We start from the raw sequence: 27910 nt of genomic DNA, 5'->3' as shown, positions 1-27910 counted from the left end.
ATTCCCAGTGCAATTATCAGGGCTTCAGGAGTGCTATTACAGGTGGCTTTGGCTTACAGATTTTGAGATTTTTCTTTATGGAATTGTTTGTCATTTGGTTTCAGCTTGCTGTCATTGCTTTTATTGCCAAAACAGTGAGTGGCTAAATACAGGAATGTGTAAAGGGATGTTGACTGCTTGGGTGGTAAGATGGTTTCGATGCCTAGTTTTCCTTTCCAATGCTTTATGTATTTGGATACCTGCTGTTTAATCAGGGGCTTACACAATACAAGACAGAGGGAATCTAAATGATCAAGTCATGCAAATATTGCCTGTACAAGGCTTACTTGTCACTTACCCTGGCTTGATCTGCAGCAATAGAGATGTGATTGGCAGCTAAGTGCACCCCTTCTGTTTAAGACTCTAAAAGAAGGAAATCTAAAAATAGAAGTAGCTTTTTGTATAGTCTATGTGTGCAGTACAGGTAAGACAGACACTTACCAGATCTACTCTCAAGGTACTGGAGTAGGTAATGTTGCAGGCAGGGCGCATGAAGGCTCAAACCCTTCCAGTCTCCTGGCAGCCTGTGATGATGTGCCTGTTAAAAGTGCTTGGTGGGCTGTGACAACTTCTAGGAGGAGGTTGTTGATGGAAGTTAAACCACCCAGCTGAAGTACAGAGATGCTTGACTGCCCAGATACCGTTATCTTTCTGAGTATCTTCCAGTCCTTAGTGTTTCATGACTGAGATCTAAGCTTCTGTGAATAAGGTTCATTACCAGAAAACTACTTTGCTTTTAAAAAAGATAGGCTAGTTCAGCATGCTATGGAGAACTATATACTTTTTACTAATAGAACTCTGGCAATAGAGCATTTTTTTATTTTACATCATTCCAGTTGCTGGCACAGCTATAATATAGTTGTAATATGTTTTCAGAGATGAATACAACTTTTAAGACTTAGCATTATAAACTGAGAATGAGAGTATTGTTCTTCATGGACTGCTCCACTTAGAACAAGTTTCATGCAAAGTAAGCAGTAAATAAGAACCTTCTTCGAAAAGACAAAATTACATTTCTAAAGTAGAAGTGTTTTTACAAGGCTGGAGCAGCAAAATTCATCAAGCTGGCGGTGGATTTTTAGTAGGTAACTTCCTGGGATTATTATATTTTGCCCTCTTGTTTGGACAACTTTCAAGTTTTGTAACTTTAAGCTTTTATAACTAGGGTTATAATTCAAAGCCTCTTAAGAGGAAGTAAGATACACTTTTTTTTTTTTTTTTCATTTGAATTCAAGCTACTGCCAAGAATAAATATAGCTTTTATCCGTTACTGATCAGTGGATCAATGGGGTGTTGCAGGTTTGGATTTTTGTCTTACACTTGCATATGCAATAACTGTCTTGCATTGTTTGCTGTATTAAAAAAATAAAGAAAAAAAAAGCAGCTTTCATTTTTGTGGTTAAGCTCAGAGATGTTTATTATTGGTTAAGAGTAGGTGTTTAATGGAAACCCTGAGACTCGAGCCTTTTGTTTCCACTCACTAAAACCATGAGTACTGTTTTCAATGATCTTGTAAAGCTGTAAAGAAAAGATGCTATTTTTATAAATTTGGGAGGTGAGACTAACACCAAAGCAGCAAAATATTTAAGGTTTTTTTCCCCCCCCCCCTTATAATTGAAGGTTACATGAAAAGTCGCATTCAAAAGGAGTACCTTGCCCCAGGCTATTTCAGGCCTCTGGAACTGCTCTTTTTAGCAGTGCTACAAATTGAATCACCGAGTGCCAGTAGCATTTAAAGCAAATGAGGCTCAATTACATTCTGACTCAGAAGTACCTGAATTAACCTGCTTTTCAGCAAGGGTTGTGTGACCTCTCCTACTGATATTTAAAGACTTTAAGCCCTGTGTGAATGGTAATTTAACACTACTTAAAAGCTACGAGCAGGTTTGTCCGTGTTGAATAGTGTTTGGATTTTTACAATAAAACTAGCCTCAGAGGTGCGGAGACAAATTTGATTACTATGTTGACTAGCTTTTTTTTTATGCAACTGTTACAACAGAGCTGAAACTCTCCAGGCTCCCTGCCATTTCTGCAACAAGCTGCCTCTTAACCTTGGATGACTCCAGAGCTTTAGTTTAGACTAGGTTGTATTATTAAAACACAATTGCAGCCCGTGTCATGGAAATAAACAGAATAGTCATCTGTGAAACTGAAATTCTTTATCTTAATATTCCTGCTATTATTACCAGTGAAGATACTACAGGGCTAGCCAAAGGAGGATATCTGGCTTAGTCTGGTCCCTGTAAGCTATTTTTATATCAGCTATTGTAGCGTTTACATAATTGCTGCTTTGTTCGCAACTCTGGTTCTAGGAACAGTAACAAAACTTGGAGTAATGGACTTTTACACCATTCTTTCCTCTTCCTTAGATAGCACTTTGCTTAGTGCTATAACCATGATGAGCTGAAAGGATGGTTTTGACTGTATTTGTGTGAATTGCACCATCAAGAAGCATTGGTTAAATTTAGCTGTGAAGCTTTAGTTTTGAAACATAGAAAATTTTTAGGTGGATTTAGTATAAAGGAATAATTCCACGGGTTGTTACTGCCTGAGTTCCTTATTCCATTTCACCTACTTTCATCAAGCCAAACTCTTAGGCTAGTCATCCTCATTGTTAGGATTGCTTAACAGCATTTAAATGTGGAGTTAAAATTTAGGCAACACTTTAGAGATGGCTTCCATTAATGAAGACATACCTAAAATCTGTGTTGCCCTGGTTGTGCCAAAATAAGCTGCTCATGAAACCACACCTAAAAACTTGACAAATCTGTACTGATGCTAAAAGAGGCTGTCTGCAAGCTTCCCTCTTCTGTGCTTCTCCAACTCTTTCCCTTATGTTTCCAGGACTGCTTGACCATTTGACAGATTTGGAACAGCTTTTGGAGCCTGTTAGAAGCTATTGTGGGAAGGAAAGGGATTTGTTTTTGACAGGCTTAGGTCCCTGGTGTAGATGACGTGTCAGATCTAGAACTGGCACGAGAGTACTTTCTGAGCAGCAGTTCTGACTTGCCCCACTGTAAGTGATCCATGAAACTGCATTGAAAATGTCAAACAGGTAAAGTTTCATTATCTGTCTTCATTGGTGGTAGAATGAAAACCTAAGTCTGGATGTTTCAGTTCTCACAAGGATAACATGGTTAACCCATGTTAGCTTGTGGTAAGCAATGCAGGTTGTCTGCTGTCTTAGTAGATATGAGATTCTGTTGCTGCAGTGTTAAAACTCATCTGGAGTATCATGCTTGTAGGCAGTGGCTGCTGTGATTTGGTCTTTGTTTACAGCTTGGGTGTTTTCACTAACCTTTTAACAATTCTCTTTTTAATTTTAGACAGGATGAGTGCAGCTAGACTTAAGCTGTGATCTGGGAAAGGCATGGGGGAAACCTAGATAGTCTTTTAGTGGCAACTCTTCAGTCTGCCTACTTCGGCTTTTTGAAAGTGGTTGTTATGACTGCAGTGTTGTGGTAAGCAGAACAGTGTTTTGACAACTGTTTTTCAGAAGTGCATCTTTTCTCTGAAGTTGATGGTGCCATGCTTCTTACACATGTAGAAATGAGATCACAAGGTTGACCAAGCAGGTGTCTGAAGTAGAGGAGCTGAATTCTTGAAGCTGATGTAGTTGAATATTTCTGTCTCAAAATCTTTGAGAGGAGGGTGTAACAGGGTATAGAATTATAGTAAGGCTCAGGGAGTGAAAAAAATTATCTCATTGTGAACTCCTACTGTGATGAAATGTATGTGCCAGCGAACTAGGTGCTCCACTGCCTTTTGAAATAATATCACAGTAGTCTAGAGATGGTTTTGTATGCAACATATATTAAGAGATCCCTTCTTGTGATTATTATATGTTTAAACTGAACTCATGAATTAAAAACCAAGCAGACGGGCAACTACATCGATAGTCTTGTTTAAAAATTCATTAGTTGTTTTTACTGCTCTTGGATGACTTTGCTTTTATTAAAAGATCTTTTTGATGTTTAAGTGCAGTCTTCCAAAATAAAATTACTTTGAAGGTAAGTAGAATAACTGAAGCTTTATTAGAGACTAATGTTATGTAAACAGTTTTTAACATGGAGCTGTTTGACTTCTATTTCTAGAATGGGTACAGCACTTACTAAGTGACAAGAAAAACCACCTCCAAATCAAAGAAATTAAAGGGAGGGAGAAGCACTGAAGAGGAAGTTCTGGGACAAAGTGTTCAAATGGGCGCTTAAAATGTTTGTTTTCTGAATACCTGTGAAGTTTTATGTAAAATGGGATTTTACTCTTAAATTTTACTCTCAGTGAATTACTGAAATAGAAGCCTTTTCTTTCCTATGCTTGGCAGTAGCAGGTATATTCACTTACTACTGTTCTTACAGTATATTTCAGCATTTGCTTACTATTGCACCTGGAATTTTGGACATAGGAGGTTTGGGGTTTTTTATGTCTACTAGGTGGTTTAAAAACAACTCAAAACATGTTTGGGAGAGTGAATAGTGTAATGCCAACTCTTGAGCATAAGGCGAAGGAGGTGGGGGTGAACTTCGGACTATTACTTGATTCTAGCCTTGTAAGTCTATCAAAGAAATGCTTTCAGTAATATTTTCACAGTATGCTACAAAAAACAATGCATGCGCACACACACACAAAGCACCCAAAAAGATCCAGCTTTCTGGGGTTTTTTTTCTTTTTCAGAGAGTGTTTCTTCTACAAAATTTTGCAGGTGGTGGGGTGGGGGTGGAATGATTAAAGGTTGTATTGTAGGTTGGATGTTGGGGAGCTTTTTTGGACAGATTTTGACCAGTGTCTTTATCCAGACTTTAATTCTCTCCTCTGTCTCGTTGTTTCACATCACAATGGTAGTGTTATTGTAGCTGTAGTGTCACTGACATCAAAGTAGAATTATAGGTGCTGAATCAAGTTAGGAGAAAAGCTCTTAATGGAGAGTGGGTGGCAAGCAACACTTTCTAATTTTTGTAGGTTTTTTTTTTTTTTAATGCTTTCTCTTTCATTGAGTTGTGCTGTGTCTAATGATTCATGTTTACTTACCTCAGCCTAAGAAATGATAAAGGGTCTGCAGTGGCAACAAGGTCTTCCCCCTTTCCTTTCCTAAATTTACTTTTCATCCCCACTGAACACCTGTAGTAGTAGTCAGGTAACTGTAGATTATTCCTGCATGAGCAAGAGGCCATAGTTGCAAGAGCAACTGGCCATAGTGATTTTGATCTTTAATATGGTTTCTTATTAGCAGTTGCCAGTCTTACTACTGCTATGATACTTTTGATACTTCAGATTGCTAAAAGGTGTATAGGAGGAAAAAAAAAAGTTTTGCTTCAGCAGGTTAGAACTCGGATGCCTGTTCTTTTACCTGTGCCTATGCAGCTGAAGAGTGCAGTCTCCAGAATGCTACCCGCTTCCCATTGCTTTCTCTTTTTGAAGTTGGCTACTTAGGTTTTTATTTTAGGTGAGCTGTTTGTGTGGCTGATTTGTTGCCCTGTTTCAGTTAAAATCAAGTATTGGTTGTGTAATTGCTGTCCACCTACACTTCTGCCTACCTGTGTTTATTAATAAAGTTCTATCTTTAAAACTGTTAGCTTCAACTGGGGAACAACTATGCAAACAGTTCAGCTGGAATACCTTAGAAAGGAGTGAGTAAGGAAGAGCAGTAACTTCTCTAGCTGACACTAAGAGGTAATGTGTGTCTGTACCCTTTAATCTGAAGACTTTTACAAGCTTGTCGTGTTTATTTAAAGATGGCTTCTTTCATGGGTGATCTGATGGCAAGCATTAGCAAATCTGGAAGCTGAGGGTTTTGTTTGGTTTTTAAACCAACCAACCAAAACTTTTTTGCAATATAGGCTTTTCTATAAACTCAAAAACTGTCATAGGAGAGATTAGTCCTCTTGGACACACTAACTTTAACCAGTTTTTCCTGGTGTTCTGTTATGGATAAGGAATTGTCCTCTCTTATTTCCCTGATTACTTGGAAAAGGCCTCAGACTTAGTGATGTCAGAATATAATTTTTCAGATGCACATTAATTGCTTGATCATTGGCAGCTCTAGTTTTGAAATTTGTAGTTGTTGCAATTCTTTTTGTTATTTGGGTATTCTGAAAGCAACTGTTCAAACATATATCTGCTTCTGGGAAAAGCAAATGATTTCCTTGCCTTTTTGAGAGCAGGATTGATAGCTCTTGAGTATTTGACCAGTTGAACCAAAGTCTCTCTTCTGAAAGCTGTTGTGGATATTTTAAGTGCCTTCTGCCTTTCTTCTGTTAATCTATTCTGTTCTTCCTTGATTTTTAATCCTGGTTTAATCATTGTGTTACTGTTATAGTCTTCGGCATTGACAAACACAAGAACTCTTATTTTCAAAATAAAGAAACATGTTCTTGTCTGCTTATCTGCTATTAACTCCCTAGACTTGATTGTCTATCGGCTTGGGAATACTTATGATGGGTAGAAAAATTTTCCTAGGTAACATATGATGAAACCATTTACTATTAAGAGCTGTTCACTTCCCCTTTCTTTTAAATAAGCTGTGACAGATGTATAGTATCAACCAGAAATTATGAAGTTAGTCATGTATGTCTTCCCTGAAAATTTACTCTGAGCCATGTGCAGATTTTATGTTTTGAGGAGTATGAGCCGGGAGGTTTAAGCTTCCTCTATACACATGTTGTCTTTTAATGGTCATGACCCGAATAGTGCAGGACTAGTGATTGAATGTTGAGTGAGAATACGAGGTCAAGAAAATTACATATTAGGTTTCATTACATTTTTTCCTGTGAAACACTGGATAAATAACCCTATTCAAGAGTTTCCTGTTCTGTAGTAAGACGTGAGCTCTTGCCTCACAGGATGTTGTGAAGCTTAAATAATTGTAAATTGCTTTTAGATCCTCTGTCGGGAGGTACTGTGGTAGAGTTGTGATGTTCGTTTGGTGGGGTTTTTTTTGTTTCCCTTGCGTTGTTACAAGCCAGGAAGTTTCAAATGAGGGATAACATCTTGTCCTTAAGTGGCCCCATTTTCCTAAGGTACTTTACAGACTACCAAGTAAGAGACTTTTGCATGAAAGTAGATAAGCTTTCTTTTTATTTTCACAGTCAAAATAAAAGTTGCTGAGGATAAAAAGAAAGCAAATCTTGAATCTGATTTTACTGAGCTTCAGTGAGTTTGGGACAGAATTATGGTGTTTATGGTGTTCTCTCTTTTTTAATTTTTCTTTTTCTTTTTGAAGAGATTTATTATATGGCCACTGAGGCCCATTGGTGTTTATGTAGCTTTTAAAGAAGGGTGGGAACATGTGCTACACACAAACTTCCAGGATTTGCTGTTGGGTGGGAATTTCTTTTGTTAGAGCTCTGTCTGCTGGGCAAGTGTTCAGCAGTGTTGGGGAGGGTGCATGCGAGCAGGCATGCGTGCAGCACAGAGGAGGAATGAGGAACTGAAGCACTTGCCGTCAGTTGAACGGTGTACAGTGAAGTTTCAGGGACCAAACAGGAAGGGAAAAAAATTTACTCTATCAGAAATACTCTTCTGGGCTTATTGTATTAGTGTTCATGGAGTGCCCTGGGCGGAGGTAAGAAGTGTTTACTCTACCTACTTTTCTCTAAACAGTCATGGGATTTCTCTCTCTTTTTAATTTTTTTCAGAGGTTTTTTCTGTGGAACTGGATATGGAAAACAGAGCTAGCATGATTTATCCTTTTCGGTGAATCGTGAAGTTGGCAGTATGGGGTGTTTGTGTGTATGGCTTCAGCATGCCTTTTGAGAACTAAGTGTTGAGTCTCTACAAACAGCCCATTGCTTCTGGCTGGTCAGGGTTCCCCATGGGTTATCAGATCATTTTTTCCCTAAAATTAAATTCAGGACTTTTTAAAGTATTAGGTCCTGCACTTTTCCTCAGGAAAGAGAGGAAGGGTATTTCGGTGTTCTCAGAAATGCTCTTTATTACATATAGTGCACTGAAATGGAAAATTGACTTGCTTAAATAGGTCTTGCAAAGCACTGGTGATAGTTGGTGGTGTCTGTCTGGGGCTAGGCAAGTGTGGAGAGGTCCAGTTGTCGGGGAGGATTGCACTGTGGGCATCTGGTAATCCTGATTAGTTAGGAATTGTTCAACTATTATCTGTTCATTTAATTTAGGTTGTTGGTTTATTTTTTTATCTCATGTGTCGGAGAGGTTTTGAAGTAGTTGATGTATGACAGAACCAGTCCTGCAGGAGAGAGAATTGCATATTTGGCTAGGTTACTTTTTCCCAGCAATTTTTGTGTTACCAAGGAGTAAGTCTTTGAAAGAATTAATTAAAGGGTATTTTCTCTATTAGATTAAATTATAGATTAGCCAAGAGCTGTATTTGTGTGAGCAGATCAGTTGGCAAGCTCGAGTTTGTTTTGGCAGTGAGAAGCTACTTTAGTGTTCAGTTTTGCACTAAATAGGCTTACTTATATGTTCAATGCTAACTGCTGCAGGAAGTTCTGCTTGTTTTATTTCTAAATAAGACTCAGCAAAAATGAAACAGCTTCAGGACTTAAATAAAAGCAGACAATAAAAATTACTAGTATTCAGAATTCTGATCTTCAAATATCCAGAAGGTGATGATATTGCTTGGTTAAGAAAAGCTTACTGAAATGCCATAGAGAGAAGTGTAAAAACAGAGGAGCAGGTAATGCTCCTAAGAGCTGTATATACTGAAACTGAGCAGAGCGTGCCCTGTAGGTGTGCTGAGTCATCTCCCTTAAACTGTAACATGACTTACTGCGGACTGCTGCTGGGAAACATCAGCGCTATCTTGTGCGTGACAAAGTGGCACATGATACATCTGTGCTAGTACGCGTTAGGTCCAAATAACATGTTTGTGAGGGAAGTAAGTATATATACTTGGTACCTGTACTGAAGGACTTGGAGAGTGTGATTAATGTCAAGGGAGTTGAATTTTAACTGAACGCAGAAGAGTTTTGCTGTATGTCGTAATGTGTGAAACTTGATGCCAGTGGATATTGGTACGAAGTGTGCTGCGTTTTAAAAACATATTATTCTCAAGGGTGGAATCTGCAAAGCTCTCTAGCTACATGTGGAAGCCTCTGGTCATCATGGATATAACACAGCTTGGACAGGAGACTGCGTTACCCCTCTGCGTTGTAGTCTGGCAGAGTAAGGAACGCAGTAAAGCGTTGAGCAGCTGTCCCAGCGGTTTATAGAGTGATCCTGTCTTTCTCTGAAGCACTGGCAACGTCCCAGAGGAGACGGGTCACTGATCTGATTACAGCCTGACATTTCCAGTCTGGGGTGAAGGATGGAATTTCAAGGATTTCTTGAGAGGTGGGGGAGGGCCCAGGAGAGAGAAGAAATTTTTTCAGATTCTTTTAGCTGTGGATAAAAACAGCCTATGCGCAGGGCTAAGCAGGAGGAGGAGATTTGCATACAGGTATTTTATATGTTCAGACCCAGAAATCAGGAAATAAAACTGTCTCTAGTCCCAATTTACTATCCAAGGTATGTGTCTTGGGCATCTTTGTTCTTAATAATGGCTTCTGGTCCTCCAATTTATGTACTGTGGATGTGTCTTTCTAGTTTTTTATTTTCTTGATTTTTGGCATTTATTTTCCTCAGTCATGCATGAAGTGTGTGTATATATTTAAAGTGTTGGAAGCTAACAGGTGTGAAATATTTAGTGAATTGAGAGGGTGGGTTTAAAAGTCATAATATTATGGGAAGGGGGATTTTATTTAAATGGGTGTGTCTTTTACAAATGTTTGCATTCTTTGCATTTTGCTCGCCTCTGGCATAATGCTGGAAAGAAACATTTAAAGAAAAAAAAAAAGCATTGTACCATGAAAGTGTGAATATGCTGCTTCTACCTTACCTGTACAAAGATGTGTTCTTTTTCTCTAGTGCTGGTGGTTCCAATAGCTGTCCGGGATAATATAACTGTCTTGTTTCCATCATTTTGTTGCCATTTATAATCTCTCCTATTTAAAGTAGCTCTTTGAAGTTAGAGCATATTTTGTTTGCAGTTATTTCCAAGGTCATACCAAGTCACAAACCTTGCAAAAAGGTGCACATCTTTCCCAGCTTCACCTCTTACATGTATGCCTTGTGCCTGGGAGAGATCTATGTTGCATCTCAGAGCCTGACTCTGCTTCCTCGTCTGAAGATAGATGATCCAGCAGGAAAACTGGACCATGTACGTGAAAGCTGTGGCAGCAGAGGCAGTACTTGGCTTGGCGCCAGCCTGTATGCATGCAGCTCATGAACCGTCAGTCCCTGTGATGCCATCTTACGTGAGACTGGAAGAATTCCACAGTTCTGTGCTGATCTACTTGGGAGATTTATTAGCAGAGCAGGGTTTGTTGCTCAAACAGCCATTCTTTTCTCCTGTGGGGAAAAGGTTGGCTGGATCAAGCCAGTTTGCCATCTGTTCCAGCAGTTAAGACTGTGCTGAAATAGATGATTTCCTGAGGTTTCTCCCAGCCGTATTTTCTATTGTCAGTGCTATCTGTGGCTTTCCTTTGGCATTTAGGCACCAGTGGGTGTCCACAGGCACTTCAGAGTCTAGTGAAATGAGGGGTAGGAGAGAAGTCCATCATGGGTAAGGGCGAACTGTCACCCCTTGGTGAAACGTGCCTCTAGTGATTGCATATCCACAGTTAGGGGAGTGGGGTTTCCATTCATGTGTGATGCACCCTTCTATTCTGGCAGTTAGGTGCCAGGCTTGGGCTCATTAGGACCCTTCTGGGAGTTGTGCTGTGTGTAAACTTTGCTTCCATTGTTCTCCAGCCTTTTGAAACCTGCCTTGATAAGGGATTGTGGTGCCACTAATTACTCCCTCCCCAGACTCCCCAAACTTCTCTTTCAACTGTTGAGATTGTAAATAAATATGACCTGTTTCATTATGTCAGTTGCCTGGAGTGGCCAGAGGTACAGGTAGGAACAGCATGTCTCTGTTTATTTTTTTCTAATTAGTTAACTCACATTAAAGTTGTGTTCAGCTCCTTTTTCCCTGTTCAGAGCCTGGGATGGTAGAGTCTCCATGTCCACATCTGCTTTTTAGCATAGGTGGTATAGCTTCATGTTAGTTCTGGTTTAAGATTTCCTATGTTAGTAAGAAACTGCTCTTTTCCTTAATGCTTGGTTAATAATCAATGTGTCAAATAGACTGCTCAAATTGTTCCTGAATTGCAGATGAGTCTGGGAAATTAAACTGTTGGTGGATAATATAATTTCAGTGTGGTAGAAAGGAAGTAATATGATTCAGCTCTTAAATTTTGGACCTCAAGTGGTATTTCATAGCAAAGCAATAGATACACTAGATTTATCAAGCATTGTACTGCTCTTTGCAGCAGGATTTTTGTGGAGTTTCAAGGTAATTTCTATTACAGATTTGGTTTACAAATAATTATTCTAGCTGGAACACTTGACACCAAAGTTCACTTAAAAATATATAAAGAGGGAAGGGAGTGGGGGAAGACTTGGAAATAGATTTCCTGGATGTTTTAGGAAGTTACCTCAGTCAAGTAACTTATGAGCATAAATGTTTTCATTTGGATTATGATGTTACAGTAGTAATGGGAATGATTTTGCTGTCTGCTGTCAAGATGGAAAAAAAAAAAAAAGTGCTATTAAAGAGGGTTGGGTTTTTTGGGGGGGGAGGGGGAAACCCTGAACAGTCTTGACAGATTTTCTAGTTTGGTGGTGGTGGTGTTAGGGTTAACCACATGCAGTGCCTCTTTGTCAGTACCACCCTGTCTGGGTAGTATTGATTTCTTATTGATTCCTTGTTGGCTGGTAAACAGTGGCTGTGTGGCATTCATTGTACATTGTCTTTTGAAGATAGAAGTAAAATTATTTTTATTAGCTTTAGAACTAAGCTTTAGTATTTCATAAATGAAACACAGCTAAAAACTTAACTAGTAACTCTTCATTGTTTGCCTTGGCAAAATGATCTTAACTATGAACAACAGTGCACTAAATTCTGGAACAAAAGCCTGAGGCTTTTCAGAGTCTCTGTTTTAGCATTAGATTTTTGTTGCTGTTTTAAAATGCTTTGATTCTGGGTTGTACAAGTCCTAACTTGAAGTTTCTCTCTTTGCCTTTTCTTAGAGTTGAGATTTTAATTTTGATGGGTTTTTTTAGCTAAGATTTGGTAAAAGGTTGCCATTTTGCTGACATAAGAACTTTCTATCTGAACAGATATTAGCAAGCAAGTGCACGCTCCTTGGTATGAAACCTAAGCCAGTGGTGCGTGGGAAAGAAAAAATAACACATCTGAACAGTTGGGGTGGATATTTTTGTTGTTGTTTTGCTGGTTGATTTAGAAAAATCTGTTTGCTAGGAAATCTGTGTGACCTGTACTGTTTTTTGCTAACTCAAAGTATGGCAGACATCAGAAATATTTTTATTATCAGTTTTCCTTTTGATAAAGTGATACGGAAAGAATCATTATCAATCTAATCTTATATTTCTTCTCATGTGGAGTTCTGTTTTTATTTAAATTTTTTTTGTCCCATAGGGATGCCTTATTTTCCATTCCCTTATAATTAGTAACATTTGATCCTTTTAGCATTTTGATTCAAAAGTGCCAAGTAATAAAGACCTCCCAGGTTCTTCTCTACTGTTGAGTTTCAGTGTAATCTCTAAATGCATTAAAAACTTTACTTTCTCTGTCAATATAATCTCTAGGTAGGCAATTAATGATATCAGTCAGGGTTAGAAAAAGGTCCTTGAGAAACAGTTGTTGCTCTTCTACTCCAAAGTGACTTCTAGAACTTTTCTTCCTGTTCTTTGAGGGATGGTGGTGGGCAGACTAAGGGCAAGTTATCAATGCTGAATTTTACCCAATAATGCATGGAGATTCCCAGGTGGACTGAGACGTGACGGGATTAGTCCGTGTGGTACCATGCAGCTCTGTACAGATCAGCTTGGGTGAAGGTGCTTTGTACGTAGCATTACCTAGCACTGTGCGTGAGCTATATTGCATGCAGACAGTGTCTGACTGTATCCTGAGCCACTCATCCATTTCTTCTTAGGCTATGGCAGCCAGATGTTTCTGCGGAGTCATTGTGTGCTGATCCAGAGACCACTGAACTTGGAAGAAAGGTTGCTTGTGATAGAGGTTTTGAATGAAGCCTTGTCTAAGCAAAATTATTTAAAGCTCACAATGAATACTGTAAAAATTGTTTTAGTGGAATAAGCACAACAGCCCTCCAAAAATTCTTTTTTAAATTCAGATCTAGTTGATGTTAATTAGCTCATTTGTAAAGAAAAGAGAACACAAAAATCTAAAAGCTAATTAGTCTTATAACTTCAATGAGATAGTTATCTATCTTGACTTTTTTTTTTAAAGCTGCATAACAGCAGAAAGAGTTTTAAGAGGCTTTTCCAGTGCCAAAGATGAGGTGGAATTAAAGCAAGTCATGGCTCAGTCCTCTACTTAATGTCAGAACTGCACTCCTAGTTCAGCAATATCTCTACAAGTGGTATTTACCTAGCACAAAGGATTTCACGTGCCTGTTCCAGTAGAGAATGCTAACTTTCTGTTTCTGTTTTCTTTTAGGTTATGTTTCACACTATGTGCTGACTGTCTGTACTTACAGAAGATATTTAAAAACAAACAGACTTTTTCTTCAAAGATTTTGATTCCAGTGGAATCTGTGCTTTAGTTTTTTGTCCTGTCAATTAACTCCTGAAGCAATGCCTGTACAAGCTCCACAATGGACGGATTTTCTCTCCTGCCCGATTTGCACACAGACTTTTGATGAAACAATCCGGAAGCCCATCAGCTTGGGTTGTGGCCACACTGTCTGCAAGATGTGCCTCAACAAGCTCCACCGTAAGGCATGCCCTTTTGACCAGACCACTATCAATACAGACATTGAACTCCTTCCTGTGAACTCAGCCTTGCTGCAACTAGTGGGTGCTCAGGTATCAGTACTTTTTTCAAAAAAATATCTATTTCTGTGTTTTCCTTCTTTCTTTTAGGAGGACAAGTTGTGAATAAAGAATATGACTGTGTTAATGGTGTGTAGAGTAGACATCTACCTTTTTGTAGACTGACTTTGACAAATACAGGTTTTAGACCTTTGACATGCTGTAGTAGAGGTGCCTGGAACAACAGTTCAAATCTTGATTCTGCTGGCCACTGAATGCGATTTTTGCATTACATCTGATTTAGTGAAACGTTGGCTGTCACCAGAAAGGGTTGGTCTGTTCCCTTCTTTCTTCCCTAACTTGCATCTAGCCATGCTCTGCCAAAACATGAACAAAACATGAACTTATCTGGTGGGAAGCCATTCGTCTGTGGTAGGTTACTTGTTTTACCATACTCACCCTACAGAGTTGTGATAGGTTGTCCCAAAAGCAGGAGGGGAGAGTAAGGGAAGTGGGGCAGACCTCTCTGGTAGCAGCCTTTATACTGCCATATGTTTAATTTGAAATTGTGCTCTGGAAGTGTAACTTCCTCTGCTGACATGTTAATCTAAATCTGTATTAGGTGAGTGGGGGAGCCTGCTCGAGAGTCCCCTTTCTGCTGTAATGGGTACCTGAGGTCAACTGAGCCAGTGATCTGATGGGCATGAGTACTCCAGGGGCACTGGTACTGATGGCAGCCCAAGGAAAGGAGCAGGGATTTGTGGAAAGCAGGATCGCCCTATTCAGTTGCAGCACAGGCTTAAATTGGCATGAGCTTATCATGGTTAGGTTGTGGGTAGTTTCCTGTGATCCGTACCTCCCAAGGCTGGACAGGTTTGTTGACCTGGGGAGAGGAGGGACAATCATGTCTAACTTATGGGTTAGGAAAAAAAAATATAGATTGGATGCAGTTATCATAGACAGGTTATTGTTTTCCTTTGTTCTGCTTCTGTGTCTGGGCTCAGCAAAGTTGGAGGCAGCAGAAAATTCAATGAGATCTACAGTTGAGGGAAAAGGCAAGAGCTATGTTTTGGAGGAAGTTTAACACATGTGGAAGGAACAAATATGCTCTTATGCTTGTTACTAGGTACTGGGATCTAAGGATCCAAAAGTGCTTTTGTCACTTCTTTTCTTCGTTAGGTTTATTAAGTAATATGGCTAATTTGCTGCTGTTCTTTTGCAGTGTATGGCATAGAAGTTATATCAGAAGTTTTAAAATTGAGTCGTGTTTCTGGCTGTATTAAGTGACTCATCCTGCTCTGCAGGAGAGGGCGATGAGACTGCGTGCTACCATTTCTGTGATATGTGTATGCCCCCATCTTTGAAGAGCTTCCAAGCAGTGTGAAATCTGTGGGTGATGCCATAAATAAATATTATGATTCTCTTTCTCCCTTATCTTCTTCCTTCCTCTCTGGAGTTTCTAGAATAGTTCCAGCTGTATCCTAATGTCCACATTTATGATAAAAGTCTTTTCCTCCTGCGTTTTTTCTGGTTGTTTTGTGTGCATTTGTTAAGCTTTTTGAGAAGCTGTATGATACCTATTACCTTTATCTTTGCCTGAATTAAAATTTCCATAAAAAGATCCTCTGGAATGGAATGGAAAATCACCCTGCCTCTGTTACAAGTAACTGCAAATTTTCTTCTGGTTTTGCTAGTTAGCCAACCAGAGTTTCCTCATCTGTATGTGCATGAGGTATGAAGAAGGAGGAGTGGCTTTATGATGGTATTATATTTGTTTTGAGAGTGCTCTGAACTCCAGCTTCAGACTTTGAACTAATGGCATAATTTTTGCGCTCCTTTTTATATCTTAAATTTTTATGCGATCAGGATTCATAGGACCTTGTTCATGGTGACAACAAAGCTGCAGATGCCACCAAAAGAGACAGTATTCCCTTCCCGCTTATTTGCCACTCGTGCCTGTATGTGTGCTGCTCGCTGTGTTCCGATACCTAGACAATAATTGGTGATTTTAGCTGGGTTTTTATTACTGACAAATTTACCCCTTAAGAGAAATTTGCACACCACACCGCCCCCCCCGCTCCTAATTTCTATGAGCATGGGAATGAAATCAGCATTCAGTATAACTCACCCTCCTTTCTCTTCTTCCCTTCCTGGCACCTGTTGTAGTGTTTACCAGACTATGGAGTACTAGAAAGTACTCTGCTGTGAAGGACCAGGAAACAGTTGCTATTTTCCACTGGTCTCTCGAAGGCCATTTTTTAATCATTTTACAGAAAAACACTTGGTTAAGGACAAAAAAAAAAAAGTAGTACTTTAGAGAAACTACAGTAATTTTGAACTCTGACCTGTTAAGAAGGTGAGTTCCCTTTGGTACATGTCAACCAAAATGACCTGTGAGCAGCAAGCCAGCTTACAGAGCATGAGTAGTACCAACAACTTCTATGAAACAAAGCCTATTTTCTTGTTCCACTTCTTAGTTTAGTTTCAGGAGGGTGTATGTGTCATTAATATCCCCTAATCTCCAACAAACCCTTGTACACCGTAACCTGAGTCCATGGAGATGTGTAATACTTTATTTTTAAATTATAAATTAAAAAAAAACAAGGTTTCATTTTAGAAGGAAATACAGTGTAACACAATTAAAGCTTCTATCTGGGAGGGCGAAAGAACAGTTTGTTCTTCTCCCTTTGGGGAGGCTTCTGAGAAGTTCACACATTTATAAGTGTTAAGTGCTTTTTTGCTGGAGGCAGAGGAGGAGACCGGGCAGTTTGAAGAAACAAATCTATTCTGCTGTGACTGGCAGCAAGGATAGGATTCCAGGGCAAGTCACGTTGGTTGGGTTTCTTTGAGGAAGCACAAGGGGTGAAATAAGCAGGACTGTACTTCTGGGGACAATGTACTAAATTTGTCACACAGGCACCTGGGGAAGCAGTAACCTGTTTGTCTGACAATAGAATTATCTCTCTGTGTAGGTTTTGTCACTTTAATGGTGAAAAGAGTTGGTTTCTTACTTGAATTACAGACTGTTTCTCAGTTTTCCTTCTCCCCACCCCTTTCCAAAAATGAAACCTGTTGGCCAGGTTATAGCCACCCTTGATGTCAGAATTAACTGTTGCAGAGACTCACATCTCTGCTGCCCACCTGTAGCATGGTACACATCAATAGTGGTTACAGAGTCTGTTCTGGAAGGCAGTGGTCAGGCAATTTAGCCCATGTATAGATAAGTTCAGCTGCATAAGATGATGGCAGTGAGAAGGGATTGTAAGGGGAAGGTGAGAGTTTTTATTCCTGAGACATCTGGAAATAGCTGAGCACCTAAGCAGGAGCTCAGTGTATTGTGAGGGAAGGGAGGCACAATGGCCTTGAACACAAATCAAAAAGGCATTCGTGGGATACCTTGCTTTTTAAACCTCTCAGGTAAAGACAACCCTTAAGCTAGTTTTATGGGAATGAGGTTTTGAATTTTAACTATTCAGGCATCCACATATTACTCACTAGGTGCAACCATTTCAGACATTCACCAGGCCGGTGTTTTGAAGGTGCATAATCACGGATTTGTCATCTAACCTCTTCCCTCCTGTTAACACATGAAACACCAGTGTACACGTTCCAAACAGGTGACTAAGTGGCAGAAATTCCTGTGGTGCTTTAACTTCTTTCAGAGTCTCCTGCTGGACATGAGAAATACAGTTGTTCTCATTAGGCAATGGAATCGTCTATGTGAAGAGAGGATGTGTGGAGTGATCTTAACTCTCAGCCCTTTCAAAAGGGGAAGATTACAGTTGTAGAGAGATTAGTGGCACATTTTATAATGTTGTATTGTAACTTTTAGTGAAATGAGGTGCCACAAAAGAGGAATTATCTGTGAAGAAGTTCTCCTTAGTGCAGATTCTTGAGGAACTGAAGACAGTAGGGTTTGGGTCTTGTTTGGGTTTCTGGGTTGTTTTTTTTTTTTGGCAGAAAGCAAATGATCTGTTCATGGGGCAGGGGGGACAGGGAGGGGAACATGGAGGGGAAACAGTTTTCAAAACAGACAGAAAGGGGTTTGGTCTGTTCCAGATATTCTCCTTCTGTGCAATTAGATGCCTAATGGTAATTAGTGACAACTCAAGCTGACATCCTTCATCAAATTACACTTAAATCACCAATTCAAAATCACTTCTTGTTATGACTTGACACTTCAAGAATTTTATTCTGGTCCCCTTCCTCATGCTGTCGCAACCTGCCTCTTCCCACAGCCACAAGTAGCCATGCTGATGGGCAGCATTCCACTGCTGGAATACTCGCATTCATTGCTAAGGCAGATGCATGCAAAGTGATTACAAATTTAAAGTACTTAAACATCTGAGATTATTTTTCCTCTCTTGTTCTAGTCCCCCTTGGGAGGTGTTTATTATGTGAATATACTTGCAGTGAAAACTGTGATAAGGGTGTGGTGTCTGAGAGAACAGAACATTGAATGAGGATGAAAGTAATGAACTCGGTCTACAGGGCATCTATTTTGAGACTCTCAAAAGGTGTTGTGAACAAAAGTGACCACAGGGTCCTGCATGCTATTGAAAGGCTATTTTGCAAAGGGGAAGCGAAAATGCATTGGAGTTGAATTATTTCTCAGTTGTCCCTCAGCAATTTTGTGACAGAACCAAAATCAAAATTCAGATCTCCTGTGACTTTTATGAATCTAATCTTTACCATTTTAATCTTTACCATTTTAATCTTTACCATTTTAATCTTTACCATTTTAATCTTTACCATTTTAATCTTTACCATTTTAATCTTTACCATTTTAATCTTTACCATTTTAATCTTTACCATTTTAATCTTTACCATTTTAATCTTTACCATTTTAATCTTTACCATTTTAATCTTTACCATTTTAATCTTTACCATTTTAATCTTTACCATTTTAATCTTTACCATTTTAATCTTTACCATTTTAATCTTTACCATTTTAATCTTTACCATTTTAATCTTTACCATTTTAATCTTTACCATTTTAATCTTTACCATTTTAATCTTTACCATTTTAATCTTTACCATTTTAATCTTTACCATTTTAATCTTTACCATTTTAATCTTTACCATTTTAATCTTTACCATTTTAATCTTTACCATTTTAATCTTTACCATTTTAATCTTTACCATTTTAATCTTTACCATTTTAATCTTTACCATTTTAATCTTTACCATTTTAATCTTTACCATTTTAATCTTTACCATTTTAATCTTTACCATTTTAATCTTTACCATTTTAATCTTTACCATTTTAATCTTTACCATTTTAATCTTTACCATTTTAATCTTTACCATTTTAATCTTTACCATTTTAATCTTTACCATTTTAATCTTTACCATTTTAATCTTTACCATTTTAATCTTTACCATTTTAATCTTTACCATTTTAATCTTTACCATTTTAATCTTTACCATTTTAATCTTTACCATTTTAATCTTTACCATTTTAATCTTGCTTTTATAATCATTCTAATACTGAATTTATTTTTTTTTTAAATGTCTTGGAAGTGCATTTAATAGAACGAGCAGAAGGGCAAATTCTTTCTAAGTTTTACCGTGAGATGCATCATGAGTGAAGATCAAGTGTGCAGGGGGAGAAATACATTCTCTTTTCTTGAAGACTCCTGAAACCACAAAATACACGTCTTGTTTTATTGTTCAGTACTACACTTGCTCTGGCTTAGATGAAAGTTAAGCTCTTTTGGGCTCATTTTGCAAACAGTACAGTGTGCAAGGCTTTTAGTTTCACATTGAAGCTTCACTTGCAAAGAGAAGAAATGGGAATGATATGCAGATGCAGTGTTGAATAGGCTGATTAACTTTTGGAAGTTTTTCTATGCCAGCTTTTTCCTGGGGGAGGGGGAAGCTTTCTGTTAGTTGCCTAGACAGTCTGTGTGTCTCGCTGGTAGAGTTGTGCTGTGTATGGCATTCCAAACTGCTGCTGTGAATGTGTGCTAAACCTACCTTAATTCAAGATCAAAATCCAGGGCTGAACACGGCTTCCTGTCCCGTGTCTGTTCCAAGCCCTCTTTGCTGGGTGTTGGAACGCTGTGCTTGTATTTCAGGTTGTCGCCAGTGCTGGACTGAATGCTTGCAGAAGTATATAGGAATTTGCACAAAATATACTAGTGGAGTAAAGAGGGCAGAAATGCACGAGATGTGTGTTGTTTGATCAATAAGCCAGTTCTGCTTGTATAACTTCCCAGACAGAAGCAGACTGCTAAAATGGTGGTGGCTTTGAAAAAGAGGTGGAGTATTCTGTTAACATGAAAGCATGAAAGCAAATATTGAAGGCGTTAATATGTGTTTCCAAATCCAGAGAAACTAGCCAGCTAAGGCTGTTGCTGTTGCAGCAGTTATGACTGACCACTGTAAGATACGGTTGCAAAAACTTCTGCTGAAAGCTTTCTTGTTTACAGGCAAAACAACAAACAAACAAAAAAAAAAACCCACCCAAAACAACAAAAAATCAAACAAACCCCAAAACCAAAACACCCCATCCCCCAAATTAAAACCAAAAAAACCCCAAAACTTCAAGTTAACTGCAGTCTGTGAAAAGCATGGAGGCTAACCTTGCTGTCTTGGTGTGATTAAACTTGGTTTTGTTTTTCCCTTAAATAGGGATAAAAGGGGAAGTGTCCAATCCAGGCTATCTTGGTGATGATAGTTTTGGGGTGGTATCAGCTCTCTTAATTGCAGCTGATACATTAAACTCAGGGGCTTTTTTGTCGTCACCTGCAAAAGCAAGAGTTATATAGCTATTAACTTTTTATTTCTCAATGCGTGTCAAATGAGCAACTCGGCACACACAGCTGTCTGAGCCTGTAGAATTGTGATCATATGATTGAAACAGATTACTTTCTATTAAAATTGACAGGAAAGCTCCTGTTCATGTTAGTAGTGGCAACCATATATGCATGTGTGTATGTGTAGATACACTGCTTCTATTTGATGCCGCCATCATAATGCTACCCTTTACACGGCTAGGTTGCACATGAAGGATAGCAGGTTTGTAGCTGTCTTTAACTCAAGCATTAAAGGCTTATGCTTTTAGATTGAGGGCCTGGGTTGGTTCCTGTAAGTAGCTATGTGGGATTAGTGTGCTGTTATTGCCTGAGGGATAGTGATTGACTTGGAAATAAAAATTGAAGTCTGAGATCTGTTTGCACTTCAGTAGCATATGCAAAAAGTGCTTGTGTTTAGTCTGAGAAATTCCAGTTCTCTATACTATCATATATTGAGTTGATTGCTGAATAGTGATGTTGAAAACCATTAGCATAGTGCTATACTGCACCCCCAGATTTGTTTAAAGCTTTAAGAATTTAACTGGAAGAAAACAAAACCCAAATTCTAAATGGGGGGGGAGGGGGGGAGAGGTGGTGCAACATTCCTTTGAAAAATCCTGGTTGCTGGTGAATGCCTGTATGAAGAAATAAATACCAAGACAACACAAATGCCAAACCACCAAACAACAGCCCGCCCCCCCACCCCCAACAAAACAAAACAAAACCAAACCACACCACAACAACACACAAAACAAACCCCAAACCAAGAACGTAACTGGCCTGTGTTGTCAGATTAATACTTGCAGTTGTGTTCACATGCACTTCACAGGACAACTTCGTCTTGCTGCTTGATAATTAGGTCTAGTCAGAATATGTTCCAAGGGTGTCCTAGTATATTTGCTGCTAAGTCTTTCTCCCACTAATCTGAATAGGTCTGATCACTTGTCCCTGGATGATTTTAGAGCTGTGAGGCCCTAGATGTGAATCTGTACTTACCTGCAAGCCAGTTTTTGTCTGATTTGTTCTGGTTGTTTTTTTTTTTGGCGGAGCTAGGTTTGGGTATGTCTCGTATGTGTGTTATTTCAGCCAAAGTTTTACAGTTAAGAAATGTGTTTCTCATGTAATAGATTTTGTTACGAAATAAGGCTTCTGCTTCTTTTTCCTGTCAGCCACTAAATAAAAGAAATCTTAAGTAGTCTATGTTTTTTGTCTTCATTTTTACTGATTTTTTTTAAAGCTATTTCTTCATTGAACAAGCGGAAAAAAATGCTTACTAATGTAAAAGAATATCAAGCATTTCCTGTTTTGTTCCCCTTCTGTGTTTAACAAGCTTGATGTGGTGTTTGTAAGCATGACCGCCACTGATTTATGCATATTCATTGTAGATATACATGTCATCTCTTTTAGGTTCCTGAGCAGCAGCCGATTACTTTATGTAGTGGAGCTGAAGATACCAAGCATTATGAGGAGGGCAAGAAATGCGTGGAAGAATTAGCATTGTACCTCAAACCACTCAGCAGTGCGAGAGGTAGTTGATGTATTCTTTCTTTTGAAAATGAAAGCTGGAAACAAATGAGATGCAGAACAAACTGTCCAGATTATTACTGTTTGAAAAATTAATATAAGCCTAGTTTAAAAACAAATTGAAACAAATTTCCTGAGCATTAAGGTTATGTCTTCACAGAGGTGTGGGGGGTGAGGTGGTGGGGTGGAATTTAAAGGCATTGTGTCAAAAACAATACTGAGAAAAGGATGAGGTAGTTGGTATTACTATAGTGGTATAGTAAGTTGAGACAAACTTTGTAAGTTGAGTTGATCTCTGCAGACTAAGTAAATATAGATAATTCTGTGGTGTTGGAGGGTTTTTTGCATTCTGCTTTGCTTTGAGATAACTGGAGTAATGCCGCTTGTTTGTGGAGGAGGAATAAACTGAAACGAGAACGTTACTGAATATAGGATATATAAGAGAAATGAGTTGTACTCCGCAAGATCTTACACAAGATCTGGGTCAATCTGAGGAATTTAAATTGAGCAAAGCTGCACTGGGCTCAAGAGTATGGATTTTATCTATATTACATGTGGTGGACTTGGAAAATCTGTCAACCCAGGCAGTAGAGGCGAGCATTATGTTTTCGAAACCAGATTTTTACAAAAAGCTGTCTCAAGCTTTTCCAACTAGTACAGTGTGATAGCAGTATCGCTCTGAGTAGTAGTGGCCCAATGAACAAGCTCTGTGCTGTAGAACAAACTCAGTATAGCAGCCATATGTCTAGTGAGTCACTTGTTCCTTTAACCTGTTTTCAAGTGGCTCCCAGCACGTTTGCGTATCAGTTTTTGCACAAAATTAAACACCACCCAAGTGGTTTTGAACTCAGCTGTAAGTTCAGTTTGGCTAGCCCAAAGCCCTGGAGATGTCAGATGGAGGTAAGAAACTAAATGCCTTGTGAAAACAGCCAGATGGTCAAAGGAGGCAGTGATCCTTGAAACCCATGAATAAGGGAGGCACTGCAGCATGATCCTACCCTTGAGGAGTCACTTGGGAATCCATATGGGAGGGTGAAAGACAGACTTCCAACATGGGGAGAGAATTTATTAGAGGTTCCACCTTCTTAAAGAGCCAAATCAGTCAATCACAAGACTTAAACCTGTGGGAAAGCTGACTCTCAGGAACTGTTTGCTTTTAATGCAGAGTAAAACAGACAAAAATGAACTTCTGATATGCCTTCTCTAGTGTTCTGTTTAACAAAGTGAACATCAGGAGAACTAGGTATGCACTTCTACAGTACAGTGGTTGAAGGCTGACATAAGAAGAGATATGAGGTAGTTTACCTTTTTTTCTGCTTCACTTTGTTTTGAAGGTGTGGGTCTTAACAGTACTACTCAGAGTGTGCTAAGTCGTCCCATGCAAAGGAAACTTGTGACATTAGTTCATTGCCAGCTAGTGGAGGAAGAAGGGCGGATCAGAGCCATGCGTGCAGCACGGTCGCTGGGTGAAAGAACAGTCACAGAGCTCATTCTTCAGCACCAAAATCCTCAGCAGCTCTCTTCTAACCTCTGGGCTGCAGTGAGAGCCAGAGGGTGCCAGTTCCTTGGACCAGGTAGGTAACATCACAGTACTACTGTACTAGAAGCAATTTAGAATTGAGGATTGATAAATGGGTGTCAAATTGCCTGAGTGATTTTTATTAGACAGTGGCTTCATTTGTTAATAGTAGGTCTTCAGAATTAATGATCTATCTGTTGGGCTGCTGTCATGGACTTTCTCACATTTTTAGTGCTTTTGCAAGTCTTCTGTAAAATTCAGAATAATGTAATAAGATAAAATGGGAACTGGTTTCTCACTTGCTATTCTTTGAAGAAGTAAGGCCCTTCTAGGAAAAATAGAGTTATTGGAAGTGACTGGTCATGGCTTCTTTTCCTGCTCCAGGGTAATAAACATACAAAACAGTCATGGGGGGAGAGTTGTTACATTTGGGATGTGTGTTTATGCATTTTTAAAAAGTCACATACTTAGAAGTTAAATTCCATTTCATAGAATATTAAAACAATCAGTTTGCTTAAAAAAAAAAGTCTTGTTACTGAAAACATAGACCTCACTTGTTGAGGGCCAACAAAAATAATGCCTCAAAATATGAAGCCAATGTCTTAAAATAAGGGAAAAAAATAAAGATGATTTTTCCCACTGAAACAAATGAAGGAAGACTAACTTTGGGATGCTAACTTTTGCACCACTGCAGGGGAGAGAGGGGCTTGATACCTAGCAAAATATACAGTGCTGCAGCACCTAATTTATTCGTGTGGACACCAATTTCTCTTTTACCTGCATGGGAACCAACCCTGCCCTTCCTCAGCCTGTCAGCTTTTTCTGCCGGGATAGGTGTGGGACATAGATAATACACTTTGAAAACTCTTATATTAATAATAGTGATGTATAGACAGGAATGAAGAAGTCTTCCTATCATCTGATACCCAATATAAAGCAAATAATAATACAAAAATTAAAAGTCTTATTTCCCTCATCACAGTCCGGGAATCTGGAAATATTTCCTCCTCTTTTCCCTCCCTTCTTTCTCAGCTCCCTTTCCTGTCTGTGGGTTTGTGTGTGTGTGTGTGTGTGTGTGTGTGTGTTGGAGGGGTTATAGCTGGTTTCCCAGTTGTAGGGAAACAAGAAATGGTGTAGAAATCTTTCTTGGTCTCCTCTCATATTTTGCCTCTTTCTTTGCGTTTTCCCCCCGCCACCAGCAATGCAAGAGGAGGCTTTAAAGCTGGTTCTACTGGCTCTGGAAGATGGATCTGCTTTGTCACGAAAGGTCTTGGTTCTCTTTGTGGTTCAGAGGCTGGAGCCACGATTTCCTCAGGCTTCTAAAACTAGCATTGGGCATGTTGTCCAGCTTCTTTACAGAGCCTCGTGCTTCAAGGTATGAAGAAGGTTCTGCTTGGAGGTTTCATAATGCTACGAAAACTACTGTTTTTCTTTTCCATTTTCATTGTCCTGTAACATTAAACGTGCCTAAAAATTTGTGTAGTTGTATAAAGTATTATTCTAAGTCCCATGTGTGTTTGGAGAGTTCTTTGTTGTACAGCTGTGACGGCCGGGCGCAGGCTAGGTTTTGACTCTGATCAGGTTTAATAGATGCACAGTAACAAAACCTGTATGTAAGGCAGCATAACTTACCTCCTTAGAAGAGGCTTAGAGATGAAAAATCTCCAGTTCTGGTAACTGAGTGGTGGTGTGGTTAGAAACAAAGAAATATGAGGCTTTTGGGTATCGGAGATGTATAAAAAGAACTTAAGCTGCTTGTTTTACTTTACAGTATTTAATGGTCCATTCCTAGGTGCTCAACTTATGCTATTCACTTTTGCTAAATAAAGAGCAAAATGCTTTGTTGCTGCTAATTGTACCTGCAAACAAAAGTCCTTGATTGGAGAAGTAAGGTGGATGCTGTAAAGTTGTTTGGGAAGCATGACACTTCTACCAATGTCTGGGTTAGAGTCTGAATAAATTATGTTTGGTATCCATTTCATAGTGGTTCCAGTTTATGAAGAGTGTGTTATTTTAGTAGGAACTAGTGTTCACTGCATAGTATCTTGGCTCGGGAGGAATAACTTAGTTGCTGACTGAAGATTTCAATTGTCTTGGACTCTACATAATCTCTGGCCTGTCCTGCTTAATTGTATTTGGCTTGTTTCTCCCCACTAGGTGACAAAGCGAGATGAGGATTCTTCCCTGATGCAGCTGAAGGAGGAATTTCGGACGTACGAAGCTCTGAGAAGGGAACATGATTCCCAGATAGTTCAAATTGCTATGGAAGCAGGTTTACGCATTGCGCCAGATCAGTGGTCTTCACTGTTATACGGAGACCAGTCTCATAAATCCCACATGCAGTCTATTATTGACAAGGTAAAGCCACCTGAAATCAGCCTAGCCTATCTTGTTTGCAACTGCAGTAGGTTTAGATAGTTATAACATGAATTTACAAATTGTGCTTATGCATACTCACCTTACCCATTAATTATTTGCCCTGTTATTTCAAAACCCGTTATGGCCTCAATAATTAGAATATGTATTTGTAACCTAATGAATCTTGCTCCCTCTGGCATCCTGCCATCTCTTTCTACTTTACTTATTTCTGCAGATGGGAAGCCACAAAGGTTAGCTGCACAGCTGAGATGTCTCCTTTCTGAACAGTTGGTAACTGTCAGTGTAGTAACACAGGTTAATGGTTCATGTTTCCAGACGGGAAGCTAGTGCATAAGCTGAAATAAAATTAGTCCCCTATTCTATACCTGAAGTAAATAAATGAGAGGGAAGCATATTACTTAAAACTACTTGACCTTTGGAAATGTCCAGATCTCTCTTTGTTTAGAGGGAACATAGGATAAATGGGCTTTTAAATTAGGGGACTCAACATGCTAGTGCCAAAACTAGGTGGGGTTGTTGAATGGTTACAAAAGCTGTGAAACAATTGCTTTGGCTGCCATGCAGGAGGATTAGCTTCGAGATTGGTCTGCTGTCTATTTATGCGTTTGCCCACCTTTTCAGGTGTCCTGCCAGACATCTCCGAAGGATGTAGGTAGAATTAAAGGATTTTAAACACTGAAATTGTGTGATGTTAGTAAATGGAACATTGCTAGCTATCTTTATCCTTCAATTGTTTTGCTCTTTATTATCTACTGTATTCATTTTAAAGCAGGATGCAAACCTGGTGGTTCAGGGATTGGAGATACTAGGCTCTTCAGAAATCTAGATTAAATGGTTTCTAGTATTCTGTATGTTTTTTTTTCTGGGTACCAGCGCAACACAATACATTACGTTGCTAGAAGTAATACCAGCCTTTGTCTATTTAGAGTGGTATTTTAACCTGCAGTGTCAAAGAATAGTGTGTTCTTAATGCCGGAGAAGGAATTCAATAGAAGGTGCTGAAATGTGCTTGTGTGAAAAACATTTTACTCCAGTTCTGGAAGACAGCTCTTGTGAGCTTGCGGAGCAACCTTCAGAAAGCATGAGGGTTTTTTTCCCTTAGAAAGTTAATTATTATAATTTTTTTAAGTTGCAGACACCAGCCTCGTTTGCACAGAGTGTTCAGGAATTAACTATTGCTCTTCAGAGGACTGGAGATCCAGCTAACCTGAATCGTCTTCGACCTCACCTCGAGCTCCTGGCGAATATTGATCCCAGTCCAGGTAAGTCTAGATATTTTATAAAAACTGTTGACTTAGAGCTTATCAAGAGGAGCTTAACACTGTTGAAGGAATGAAAGCTGTTGAAGTAGAAGGAAACAACCTCTAACTCATAAACTTCAAGATTCTTCATAACGAGCCTGGGAACAGCAGTAACCTGTGTGGGGAACTGAACTGCTCTGAAGCTAAAGTAGATTCAAAAATATGGCAGGAATAATTTTAGAACTTCTCTGAAGAGAGCTTCCTATTTGAGAGCACTGGGTGAGCATGGATGAGGATGTTGAATACATACAATCCTGTGAGGTTACACAGTGTGTACTTGATGCTGGGCAGTGCTAACTGGGGAAAGTGGCAGCAGTCTTATCTTCCTCCTTTTCCCTTTTATTAGTACACATGCTTATATTTGAAACAGATTTGCAAAGCAACAGGAAGATTGAGAGAACCGCTTTGCTTAATGCAGAGCTTTAGCTGTCACTCTGAGATCACAGAATCACAGAATGGTCGGGGTTGGAAGGGACCTCTGGAGATCATCTTGCCCA

General features: G+C 39.1%; 1 protein-coding gene across 4 annotated transcripts in view; it reads left to right on the top strand.

Annotated features, from left to right (window-relative positions):
* The window catches only part of RC3H1 (ring finger and CCCH-type domains 1), an 84742-nt gene that overhangs the window by 10018 nt on the left and 46814 nt on the right, over positions 1-27910 (top strand). For 3 of the 4 annotated variants that reach the window (XM_075096816.1, XM_075096812.1, XM_075096811.1), the window contains exons 2-7: positions 13577-13944; positions 22098-22218; positions 23549-23788; positions 24933-25108; positions 25891-26091; positions 27242-27374. In XM_075096816.1, coding sequence (XP_074952917.1) covers positions 13714-13944; positions 22098-22218; positions 23549-23788; positions 24933-25108; positions 25891-26091; positions 27242-27374 — 1102 coding nt within the window. In that variant the 5' untranslated portion in view covers positions 13577-13713. Of the gene's footprint in view, positions 1-7461; positions 7601-13576; positions 13945-22097; positions 22219-23548; positions 23789-24932; positions 25109-25890; positions 26092-27241; positions 27375-27910 lie in introns of those variants that run through there. The other variant, XM_075096814.1, reaches the window with a different exon arrangement.

This window comes from Phalacrocorax aristotelis, chromosome 6, assembly GCF_949628215.1.
Source record: "Phalacrocorax aristotelis chromosome 6, bGulAri2.1, whole genome shotgun sequence".
NCBI classification, from domain to species: domain Eukaryota; kingdom Metazoa; phylum Chordata; class Aves; order Suliformes; family Phalacrocoracidae; genus Phalacrocorax; species Phalacrocorax aristotelis.
Note: the sequence above shows the minus strand (reverse complement) of the source record. Positions and strands in the feature narration are given on the sequence as shown.